We start from the raw sequence: 13,186 nt of genomic DNA on the forward strand, positions 1-13,186 counted from the left end.
CGCACTTGTGGTCCCAAATCTCAGTTTGGGAAGCCGCCCTCTTCAGGAAGACATAGCCATTTCCTCAGGCTATAATGATTGGTCTGATAGTTGCAGCAAACTTTGTTTGCTTTGGCAAGCAAACGGGGAGAAGTGTGATGTTGAAGACACAAAAAAATGCATGTTTAAAAAATAAGCATGTTCCTGATACAGCATCATCAACTGGAGTTAAATATCTGTCATCAGGGTTTTAGTTCTGGATACATTTAAGACCAATTCCAAAACAATTAAATGGCAGTATTAATGTTTTTTTAATTGCATTGAAATTAACTATAATCCACAAACCTGCATCTCTCCTTTCTCCCCTGGTTTAGCTGGTTTAGCTGCTCCTGATGCTGCAAGTTTTACGCTGTCTTTATTGCAAAGCAATAATACCTCCACCACATATAAGGGGTCCAGTTCTCCAGTGTTAGGCTGTGAATATCAACAAGGATGAAAAACTGTAACCAGAGTTCTAATATTTTTGAGTATCTTTTTGAAATCATACATGTTTTATTACTGACAGCCTGCAAATTCAAGAAAAATTAAACACCTGAATAAAATAAATTTTTTAATAAACAGGCATGCAATATAAATGCTTGTAAACTCAAGATGTTAACATGTATAGCTTTATGACTTCGCTATTTAATTAATATCATAAAAACGCTTGCAAACTTAATTTTAAAATAGCTACCTAGATTTAAAAAGATTTAGCGAGGAGTAGGGATGAAAGAAAATGTTCCAAATGGGAACAGTGACAATGGTGATCAAATGTCTTGTGATCTGTATTGTATATTCAATTTTTAAATTAATGTTGGGAATTGTACTTGCAATATGTTAATTATAGTTAAGACCAAATATGATAGCATTCTAAAAGATCAACAGCACGTCAACACTCTATATCAAGTGATGATTGATGTATTTGAAATTTGGTTACTGTAATGTAATGCAGAAAACAAATTATCTGGACAATTCGAATACTAGTCCAGTTTTAATATCACTATGCCATCACCTATTCCTACTGATCCTTTTTAGCCTGCTCCACCATTTGAAAAGGTCATGACTGACATTTTTGCTCCATTTCAATTTTTCAAATGATCCCCATGTTTTTTAATTGCTCTGGAACCCAAAAATCTAATTGCGGTCTTGAGTATACTCAGTCTGCACTGGCTTCAGGTTAAGAACTTCATATTCTGGGTCCCACAATTTAGAAAGAACAACCAAAGTTTGTGCGAAGATTTGTAGCTCGGGTGCTCGTTGCTGTGGTTCTGTTCGCCGAGCTGGAAGTTTTTGTTGCAAACGTTTCGTCCCCTGGCTAGGCGACATCATCAGTGCTGGGTACCCAATATACCAACCACGACAGCGGACAGCTGAAACTGACAACCAGAAGCGGCAGGGACAGACCACTATAAACACCGGAGGAAACATCAAAGAAGCGCTTCGCAGGAGGCTCCCAAGCACTGATGATGTCGCCGAGCCAGGGGACGAAACATTTGCAAGAAAAATTTCCAGCTCGGCGAACAGAACCACAGCAACAACCTAATATGCATCCCTGAATCAACATCACAAAAACAGACCATCACATATCCCATTGCTACTCAGACATAGGAATTGTATTAATGTTACAGTCTGTAACATTCTCAATCACATTCAATACCTTCCTGATCTTGGTGCACATGATCAGATCCAGAAGGACTTCAACCTTTATAAGCAGCAAACAGTTGAGTTGATGTGTTGTCCATGTACAAATTAGGGGCAGAAGTAGGCCATTCAGTCCTTCAATCCTGCTCCACTATTCAATACATCGTGGTTGATCTGTTTTTGTTTCAAACTCCACATTGTGCCAATCCTGATAATCTTCAATTCTATTTCCTAACAAGAAGGTAACTCCACTCCATCATCTTCTAAGACAAAATATTTGAAAACTGCACAATCACATGGCAGAAAAGAATTTTCATGATTCCTGTCCTATACTGGTGACAAGTAAGTTTAAAACGGTGTCCCTCAGTTCTCAACTCATCCATGAGGAAACATCCTTTGCAGATCCACCTTGTCAAGGCCATTGACGATCTTTTACATTAATCAAGCTGCCTCTCATTTTTCTCAACTCTAGTGAAAACAAGACCTGGACAATAATCAGGTTTGGGCTGAAAACTGGCAAGTAACATTCATGCCATGCAAATGGTAGGTAATAAACATCTCCAACAAGAGACAAATTAACCACTCCCCATGACATTCAATGACGTTACCAACACTGAATCCCCATAATCAAGATCCTTACGGTAACCATTGACCAGATACTGAACTGTACGAACAAGGTAAATGCAGTGGCTACTAAAACAAGGTCAGAAGCTCAGAATCCTGCAGCGAGAAGCAACCTCCTCAAAACCCCAGACCCTGTCCAGCATCTATCGGGCACAAGTCAGGAGCGTGATGGCATACTCCCCAGTTGCCTGATGAGTGCAGCTCTAACAACAATCCAGAAGCTTTAGATGATTCAGGGCAAACTAGCCCTGGATCCACACACATTCATTCCCTCCATCTCCAGTGCTCAGAAACAGCAATGTATATGATCTGTAACATGCACTGCAGAAACTGACCAAAATTCCTTGTGACACCTTCCAAACCTGTGACCACTTTTACCATGAAGAACAAAAGCACCAGATACATCAAAACACCACAAATTGTAAGGTCCCCTCCCAAGACACTAACCACTCAAACTTGGAAATATATCATTCCTTCAGTATTGAGTCTCAAAATCCTGGACTTCCCTCCTGAACAATATTGTAGGTCTGGATTAACCGTATCTGGACTACAGTACAGAAGGCTGCTCACCAGCACCTGACCACCTTCGCAAGGGCAAGTAAGCATAAATAAATGCTGGCTCAGCTAAGAAGTCCCATATCCCATGAATGAATATAAAAAGCCATGAGGAAGTAAAGCACAAAATCCTTACTTTTTAAAAAAATCAGTTTTTCTTCTTGTAAAGTATTGTGTTCCACAAATTTATTGATTTTGTGCTGTACCTTCATACTAACCTTTTGTGACTTGTGCAACAGAACACTCAGCTCCCTCTGCACTCATTCCCTGTTTAAGTAATACTCAGCTGTTCTTCCTTCCAAAGTAAACAACTTTACTTTTTGCCACATTAATAACAGAATATGAAAGCTAATGAATGAGATTACTCAAGGACTGAACTGGCAATGGCTGCACATTGATCACAACTTCCCAGTGTTGATCAGCACAGTTGGCTGATATCAACCAGCGTAACATCAGTATCATAAACCCTGGGTTTCAGAGGGATATCTATGGTATGGCTCCTTCTCCATCTCCAAAAGCTCTTATGAAAAATACAACTAAGTGGACATCCTGTAAGGATAAGACTTGGTTTAGCCCCAATTACTTCTCTCATTTAGCCATCCATCTCTAGTCATTCACTACAAGACTTGTATATAAAAATGAACCACTTAAGTCATGTACTGGAAGAGGCACAGAGTGTCCAGAAAACTGTAATCTCGTATGGTCTTCAGCATAAGATAGAAGAAATAACAATCAAAACAGTGATAACTACATGCTTGCACTACTCAGAACAAAAAGAGAGAATATGGCACAGTTTTGTGCTGTTTTGGGAATTCTAGAAGAAGTTTGCAGCCCAAATTGTTACCTTTATCAATTTATATTCAAGTACTCATAAACGCTATCCTTGTCAGGGTAAATTGAGTACGATATATTTGAAGTTACATTTCCATTGTTACAGGAATATGATTCCTATGCCAGGGAATGCATTCACATTTATTAAACACATGCCTTATTATGGAAAGTGTGAGACAAAATCTACAAACGTTTTTGCTAATTCTACATCATAAGAGAATGTGTGACAAGGAAATGAGTCACAATTAAGTAATATTACCCCAAATTCAACAATATTTTCTGCCACAAAGTGCTCATTTCTGTACTGAAATTTTCTAGTGAAGAAGATCTTTTGCTCCTAAGTGGTTCATCTGTCTTTTGTAGCTGGTAAATCAATTTGTCTAATTAATATTAATAATTAGAAGTATCTAATATATCCCATTGTATGCATCACTGGGATATTTTCATTCTTGCAGCTACCACCCATCAATCATGTGTATCACCATGATGTGGGGTGATATCTTTTGCTGTGCTCAATAGTATCCCCATTGCTTATATTGGCTTATTTCCCCACGCTGGATTGATGTTAATAGTAACACCTTTCAACTGATCCCACTTACCAAGTGATCAGAAATATAAGCAGCAATTGCAACAAGAATAGATTCTCTAACTTCTTAGTAACAAATTTTTCTTTGAGATACTGTTGGTGGAAGTATAAGTTGTTCACATGAAAAAAATGCTCTTTAAAAAAAAAAATTGGAGTGAACATAAATGTATCTGGTCATTGCAAAAATAAAATTAGAACATAACCAAGCCATTCCTTAGATACTGCATTTCTATTTGTACAATGTTTACTTAAATAATGATCAGAACGAAAAATGGCAACATAAATGGCAAGTCATCACGTAGTTGTCACTGATTAATGAATTCAGGGAGAAGTTGTTCTTCAATAGAAAGTAAAAATGTTATCATTGCTGGCTGTTATCTAGGCCTGATACCCTACTATGAACATTGTTGCATAAATAATTTGACATGTAGTTTCCTTTCTTTTCCAAGGTCTACTATTGCCCGACGTGTTACTATTAAGAAAGCAGACAGAATGTAAACACGGTTAGAGTGGTGCTGGACAGGCACAGCAAGTCAGGCAGCTGGGAAAATTGACATTTAGGGCAAAAGCCCTTCATCACGAATGAGGTTGGGAGCCTTGGGAGTGGAGAGATAAAGTGGATTGATGCCATGGGGTTGGAGGGTCCAGAGGTGGAAGATGAGGCGTTGTTCCTCCAGATGTCGGATGATTTGGGAGTGGTGATGGAGGAGGCCCAGGACTTGCATGTCCTTGGCAGAGTGGGAGGGAGCGTTGAAACGTTCGGCCATGGGGTGGTGGGATTGATTGGTGTGGGTGTCCTGGAGATGTTCTCTGACCAATGTAGAGGAGACCACATCGGGAGCAACGGATACAACAAACGACACGTGGAAGTGCAGGTGAAACTTTGATGGATGGGGAAGGTGCAGGTAATCTGATTAGCAAATTTACAGATGACACTAAGATTGGTGGAGCAGCAGATAGTGAAGGGAAATGACAGTGAATACAGCCGAATATAGATAGATTGGAACAAATGACACGTGGAAGTGCAGGTGAAACTTTGATGGATGGGGAAGGTGCAGGTAATCTGATTAGCAAGTTTACAGATGACACTAAGATTGGTGGAGCAGCAGATAGTGAAGGGAAATGACAGTGAATACAGCCGAATATAGATAGATTGGAGAGCTGGGCAGAAAAATGGCAGATGGAGTTCAATCCATGAAAATACGAGGTCATACATTTTGGAAGATCCAATTCAACAGCAAACTATACAGTAAATGGAAAAGTCCTGGGGAAAATTGATGTACAGAGAGATTTGTGTGTTCAGGTCCACTGTACCCTGAAGGTGGCAACACAGGTCAATAGAATGGTCAAGGCGGCATACGGCATGCTTTCCTTCATCGAATGGGGTATTGGGTACAAGAGTTGGCAGGTCATGTTACAGTTGTATAAGACTTTGGTTCGGCCACGTTTGGAATACCGTGTACAGTTCTGGTCGCCACATTCCCAAAAGGATGTGGATGTTTTGAAGAGGTTGTAGAGGAAGTTCACCAGGATGTTGCCCTGGTATAGAGGGCACTAGCTATGAAGAGAAGTTGAGTAGATGAGGATTATTTTAATTAGGCAGACAGAGGTTGAGGAGGGGATCTGGTTGAGGTCTACAAACTCATGAGAGGTGTAGACAGGGTGGATAGCAAGAAGCCTTTTCCCCCCCAGAGTGCAGAACTCAATTACTAGGGGTCATGAGTTCAAAGCGAGAGAGAAAAGATTTAGGGGAGATGTGCCAGAGGTTGAGGAGGGGATCTGGTTGAGATCTACAAACTCATGAGAGGTATAGACAGGGTGGATAGCAAGAAGCCTTTTCCCCCCCAGAGTGCAGAACTCAATTACTAGAGGTCACGAGTTCAAAGTAAGAGGCGAAAAGTTTAAGGGAGATATGCGTGGAAAGTTCTTCATGCAGAGGGTGGTGGGGGCCTGGAATGCATTGCCAGCAGAGGTGGTAGGGGCAGGAACGATAGTGCCATTTAAGATTTAAACAGACAGATACATGAATGGACAGGGAGCACAGGGATACAGATCCTTAGAAAATAGGTTTAGATAGAGGATCTGGATCGGCACAGGCTTGGAGAACCAAAGGGCATGTTCCTGTGCTATAATTTTCTTTGTTCTTTTAAAGCCATCTAAGAGACCCATAGAAGTAAGAGATAATCGGAGCGGCATTTTTTTTATATAAGGAATAGCATTATGGCTGTACTTAGGGAGGATATTCCTGGGAATACATAGAGGGAAATTATTTGTGTGGAACTGAGATATAAGAAAGGGATGATCACCTTATTGGGATTGCATGACAGAGCCCCCCCATGCCCAATTGTTAGCAGAAAATTGAGAAACAAATTTCTAAGGACAGTTCAGCTGTAAGAATAATAGGGTGGTTATGGCAGGGGATTTTAACTTTCCAAACATAAACTGGGACTGCCTTAGTGTTAAGGGTTTAGATGGAGAGGAATTTGTTAAGTGTGTACAACAAAGTTTTCTGATTCAGTATGTTGATGTACCGACTAGAGGTGTAAAACTTGACTTACTCTTGGGAAATAAAGTAGGGCAAGTAACTGAGGTGTCAGTGAGGGAGCACTTTGGGGCCAGTGACCATAATTCAATTAGTTTTAAAATAGTTATTCGAAAAGCATAGACCGGATCCAAAAAGTTGAAGTTCTAAATTGGAGGATGCCAATTTTGATGGTATTAGGCAAGAACTTTCAAAACTAAACTGGGGACAGATGTCTGCAGGTAAACGGACAGCTGGAAAATGGGAAACCTTCAAAAATGTGATAACTAGAGTCCAGAGACAGTATATTCCTGTTAGGGTGGAAGGCAAGAGAAATTGAGGTTTTGGTCAAGAAAAAGAAGGAAGCATATGTCAAGTATAGACAGCAGAACTCGACTGAATCCTTAGAAGAGTATAAAGGCAGTTTACTTGTGAGGGAAATCAGGACGGTAAAAAGGGTTGAGGAGAATCCAAAGGGATTCTGTAATTATATTAAGGACAAAAGGTTAACTAAAGAGAGAACAACAAGGGATCAGCAAGGCAGCCTATGCGTGGAACCACAGGAGATGGGGGAAGATACCAAGCGAGTATTTTGTATCAATGTTTACTAAGGAAAAGGATATGAAAGATATAGAATGTGGAGAACTAGATGGTGATATCTTGAAAAATGTCCATATTACAGAGGAGGAAGTGCTGGATGTCTTGAAACGCATAAAAGTGGATAAATCCCCAGGACCTGATCAGGTGTACCCTAGAACTCTGTGGGAAGCAAGGGAAGTGATTACTGGACCCATTGCTGAGATATTTGTATCATTGATAGTCACAGGTGAGGTGCCGGAAGACTGGAGGTTGGCTAACATGGTGCCAGTATTTAAGAAAGGTGGTAAGGAAAAGCCAGGGAACTACAGACCGGTGAGCGTGACATCAAGCTATTGGAGGGAATCCTGAAGGACAGGATTTACATGTATTTGGAAAGGCAAGTACCAATTAGGGATAGTCAACATGGCTTGACGCGTGGGAAATCATGTCTCACTAACTTGATTGAGTTTTTTGAACAAGCAGCAAAGAGGATTGATGAGGTCAGAGTGGTGGACATGATCTATATGGAATTCAGTAAGGCCTTCAACAAGATTCCTCATGGTAGACTGGTTAGCAAGGTTAGATCCCAGAATAGAGAGAACCAGCCGTTTCAATACAGAACTGGCTCGAAGATAGAAGACAGAGGTGGAGATGGAGGATTCCCTTTCAGACTGGAGGCATGTGACCAGTGGAGTGTCACAAGGATCGGTGCTGAGTTCACTGCTTTTTGTCATTTATATAAATGACTTGCATGTGAACATAGGAGGTATAGTTAGTAAATTTGCAGATGACACCAAAATTGGAGGAGTAGTCGACAGAGACGAAGGTTACATCAGAGTACAACGGGATCTTGATCAGATGGGCCAATGGGCTGAGGAGCGGCAGATGGAGTTTAATTTAGATAAATGCGAGGTGTTGTATTTTGTAAAGGCAAATCAGAGCAGGACTTTAGACACTTAATGGTAAGGTCCTGGCAAGTGTTGCTGAACAAAGAGACCTTAGAGTGCAGGTTCACAGTTTTTTGAAAGTTGAGTTGCAGGTGAATAGGATAATGAAGAAGGTGTTTGGTATGCTTTCCTTTATTGGTCATAGTGTTGAGTACAGAAGTTGGGAGGTCATGTTGTGGATGTACAGGACATTGCTTATGCCACTTTGGAATTCTGTGCGCAAGTCTGGTCCCCTTCCTATTGGAAGGACGTTGTGAAACTTGAAAAGGTTCAGAAAATATTTACAAGGATGTTGCGAGGGTTGGAGAATTTGAGCTATAGGGAGAGGCTGAATAGGCTGGAGCTGTTTTCCCTGGAGCATTGGAGGCTGAGGAGTGACCTTATACAGATTATAAAATCATGAGGGGCATGAATAGGGTAAACAGACAAGGTCTTTCCCTGGGATGGGGAGGCCGAGACTAGAGGGCACAGGTTTAGGGTGAGAGGGGAAAATTTAAAGAGGGACCTACGGGGCAACATTTTCACGCAGAAGGTGATGCATGTATGGAATGAGCTGCCAGAGGAATTGGTGGAGGCTGGTACAATTACAACATTTAAAAGGCACCTGAAAGGGTATATGAATAGGAAGGATTTGGAGGGAATGGGCCAAGTGTTGGCCATTGGGACTGGATTAGATTAGGATATCTGGTCAGCGTGGATGAGTTGGACCGATAGGTCTGTTTCATTGCTGTACAACTCAAGAATTTGTCATTCTGATGAAGAGTCATTGCATTCAAAACATTAACTCTGCTTTCTCTCCACAGATGCTGCTAGACAAATCTTCTTAAAACTTGCTAGCTGCCATACCTGCTAAGTTTCTCCAGCAGCATTCAAGAATTTGGGTGTTGAGACATTTCGTCTTGGATGACGAGCTTCATCTCCCTGCTTGGAGTTTACTTGATAAGAAACACATACCAGAAACATTTTCTATTTATGGAATTCCTTACTCGGTGTACTGCGATATAAGTAATCATTAAAAAAAGACCATTGCAATTTGGACTTATTAAAGATGCTTTTTAAAAATAAATTCTCAGGATATGGTCACAGATTGCAAGATTATTGTTTGTTGTCCAGCCCCAGTTCCTTCACAAAGTTTAGTGAGCCTTCCTCTTGAATTTCTGCAGTCCCTATGCGGGTGGTGCTCCCACAGAATGACAATTAGAAGGAGAATTTGAATAGGCATCCAGCAATGAAAAGGAACAATGATATACATTCAAATGAAGATAGCCTGCAGTTTGGAGTAATGGCGTGATGAGCATTTGGACATGTTGAGTTACAGTGCATCATTGGTGAAGGGAATGGATACCAAATTAACCATCATGGGAACCAATCAAGCAGTCTCCTCTTTTCTGACTTGCACCACACTTCGTTAGCTATTGCAGCTGCACTTACTCAATGGTGTAAGATGTCTTATCTTTGCCCTAAGTGTTCTCAGCAACGGACAGGGGGTAAGTCTACTTGGTTATGGTTACCCCAGTTATGTTTCTGATCTGTTTGCTAGTTTACAAATTCAAAGGAGGAATATTCCCATGAAATATTCAATCCAATCCAATGAACTGCAGTGCACTACCTCTTGCTAACCATAATAAATTAAATTTCTAGTTGTAGTCTGAAATATTTGATCCGGCAAATAATTATTGTCTTGGTACGCAAATAAATTACAAGCTTACAATAGCTCTCCCTACTACTTTTAAAGGGTACCTCATTGCGAGAAGGGTTAATTAATTTGCTATCTTAGTTTCTTTTGTGTGTAAAGACAAATTTCAATACACAAGGATTGTGCAATTGCCTGTGGGAACGGATCTTTATGCAAGCAATGAGAATAACAATTTTCGTCTCAATACTGTCAGAATATCTCCACCTCCTGCAAACTATCACTTTAATTCAAAACAATGCCTAAAAGTCTTTGCAAAACAGCTTCGTTATAAGTGCCCAAGGAAAACATTAACAAGGAAAAGGCAATTAAGAGGGCAACTCCAAGGTTTAGTTGAAGTGTTTTTAAAAGAGTGTTCAAGAAAGAGATAAGGTTACAACTCAATATTCCAAAGATTGTATACTTGACATTGACAAAGCCATTAATAACATGAAAGAAGGGAGCAGATAAAGACAGTATCAGAAGAATGCACATTTGCGGGTGTGGATGGTAGTGTCAGACAAGAATATTTGAGGACAGTAGATAATACTGAGGCTGCGGAGTGAGTTACTCACTAAAACTAAAATCGTAAATTTGTATGGTTTGAATGAAGGCCAGAATGATAAAGATGATTTGTGACCAGGACTTAGTATCATGTCACAGAGTTAGAGTTATATAGCACGGAAACAGATCTTACGGTCCAACTCGTCCACACTGACCAGATATTCTGACCTAATCTAGTTCCATTTGCCAGCATTTGGCCCACGTCCCTTTAAACCCTTCCTAATCATGTGCCCATCCAGATGCCTTTTGAGTGTTGTAATTGTAACCACCTCCACCATCTCTTCTTGCAGCTCATTTCATACATGCACCACTCTCTGCATGAACAAGTTGTCTCTCTTGCTGCTTCTAAATCTTTCCCCTCTCACCTTAACCCTATTCCCTCTAGTTTTGTACTTCCCTACCCTGGTAAAAAGACCTTGGCTATTTACTCTATCCATGCCCCTCATGATTTTATAAACCTCTGATAGGTAACCCTCTGACACTCCAAGGAAAAAGAAACGTCCACCCTATTCAGTCTCTCCCTATAGCTCAAATCCTCCAATCCCAGCAACATCCTTGAAAATCTTTCCTGAGCCCGTTTAAGTTTAACAAAGTCTTTCCTATGGCAGATCAGTAGAACTTTAGAGGAGTTGAAAGTTATAGACAGTAATAACAGTTTCAGTGGCAGATGGGTTGAGGTAAGATAAACGGAGAACACAAGAGAAAGTGAGGACTGCAGATGCTGCAGAAATCAGAGTCGAAAAGTGTGGAGCTGGAAAAGCACAGTAGGCCAGGCAGTATTCAAGAAGCAGGAGAGTCAAGTATAAGCCCTTCATCAGGAATATGAACTTACTGATGTGCAAGTACACAAGAGTTTGTGATGGAGAAGATATGAAATCAAAAACTCAGTTTTAACTCAAATAAAATAGTAGTGGTGTAAGTAATCTAAAGGAATAGCTGGGGAGGTGACATGATTGGCTATAGGAGCAAAGATGATATTTCTTATCTTCTGGTTCAGCTGGAGGAATTTGCAAATCAACATATCTGTCAAGCAATGTAACATTAGAGAATCAACAGAGATATCAACAAAAGTGGGGGAGTATCATTATACAAATGAAAGTATTGAATGACATTATAAGGAACATCACATAAATGTGGAAGAGGAAGAGCCAAAGGACGGATCTTTATCACACTTCAAACAAGAAACATCAGAGTAATCTCATTTTGTTCTCCTAAACCATTTTGGTTGGAGAATTCCTTTTCAAATGCACTAATAATCAGACTCCTCATTCACATTAGAATGTTATAATAATACTCAAAATATCCAATTTTTAAAAAATAAAATATGGTATTCATTCATAAATGCCACTGAGATAGGTGTGATCATTGCTCACTGTAGAATCTAACTTGGGCACAAGCACGAGAGAAGGAAGGAGAAACTAGGGTCCAGAACAGGGAGAAAGTAAGCAACCAGAGTATGCTGTCTGAGGAGACTACTCTAAAAACAAATTTATTTTAAAGTCAATCACAGAACAAACCATTTCCAAAGGCCAAATCAGCATGCGCATGCACACATCTGGGAGAGAAGGAATGAGAGAGAGTGAGTTAGATTATGGGGGTGATACTAGAATCTGAAGAATGAAAGTGGTCTAATTCCTACTTGTCGAAGATTGTGGTGGTGGAAAAGCACAGCCAGTCAGGCGGCATCCAAGAAGCAGAAGAATTGATGTTTTGGGAATAAGCCCTTCATCAGGAATTAAATTTAAGATATAGGCTGTTTGAAATAAATTGTTGTTTCTTCAAAATTTACAAAAATCTACTGCAAAGACAGCTGCTGAATGTCAGAGAGAGAGAGAGAGAGAGAAAGGGGTGATGAGCTGCCTTCTTGACTTGCTGCAATGCATTTGTTATAAGTACACCCACAATGCTGCTTGTCACACTTCAATGATTTTTGACTCAGCAATGGGGACGAAACAGTGATATATTTCCAATCAGGATGTTCAATGCCTTGCAGAGGAACTGAAACAACTTAGCATACAATTTCAGTTGCTGATTTCACCACAACTATCCGTTAGGAGTGAACAAATCTTCATCAGGTCTGTAGTGTCATTTCCCAGAACAAGACAATTGTATGACTATGGACTATGCTTTGGCTGAGGACCTGTAACAGTGCACTATCCCCTTCAAATGTACTTTCTTTGAGTGTGCATGATTCTGTGAACAAGTGTGGCACCTTCAGATTTCAAGTTGAGCACATAAATAAACAATCCTCATAAACCCTTAAAGATCTTGGTGCCACATCTCTCTCCCTCTCTTTCACACACACACACACACAAAACGTTTCTCTCTGAAGCTTAAATTAGTATAAAACAGGAACAGTCCTGTCTCACCTTGTCCAGAACAAACTCATGAATGTCCCACTGCAATCATACAGCCAAATAAACACTTCTGATTTATAACCAATGCAGTAGTCATAGTCATAGAGATAAAAACAATGACTGCAGATGCTGGAAACCAGATTCTGGATTAGTGGTGCTGGAAAAGCACAATAGTTCAGGCAGCATCCAGGGAGCTTCGAAATCGACATTTCGGGCAAAAGCCCTTCATCAGGAATAAAGGCAGAGAGCCTGAAGCGTGGAGAGAAAAGCTAGAGGAGGGTGGGGGTGGGG

General features: G+C 40.4%; 1 protein-coding gene across 1 annotated transcript in view; it reads right to left on the reverse strand.

Moving 5' to 3' along the window:
* Window positions 1–294: 294 nt before the first annotated feature.
* LOC122547358 (exosome RNA helicase MTR4-like) overlaps window positions 295–13,186 on the reverse strand; it is a 23,794-nt gene continuing 10,902 nt past the window's right edge. The window contains exon 4 of the mRNA XM_043685990.1: window positions 295–453. Coding sequence (XP_043541925.1) covers window positions 310–453 — 144 coding nt within the window. The 3' untranslated portion in view covers window positions 295–309. The remainder of the gene's footprint in view (window positions 454–13,186) is intronic.

Source organism: Chiloscyllium plagiosum, unplaced genomic scaffold (assembly GCF_004010195.1).
Source record: "Chiloscyllium plagiosum isolate BGI_BamShark_2017 unplaced genomic scaffold, ASM401019v2 scaf_6734, whole genome shotgun sequence".
Taxonomy (NCBI): domain Eukaryota; kingdom Metazoa; phylum Chordata; class Chondrichthyes; order Orectolobiformes; family Hemiscylliidae; genus Chiloscyllium; species Chiloscyllium plagiosum.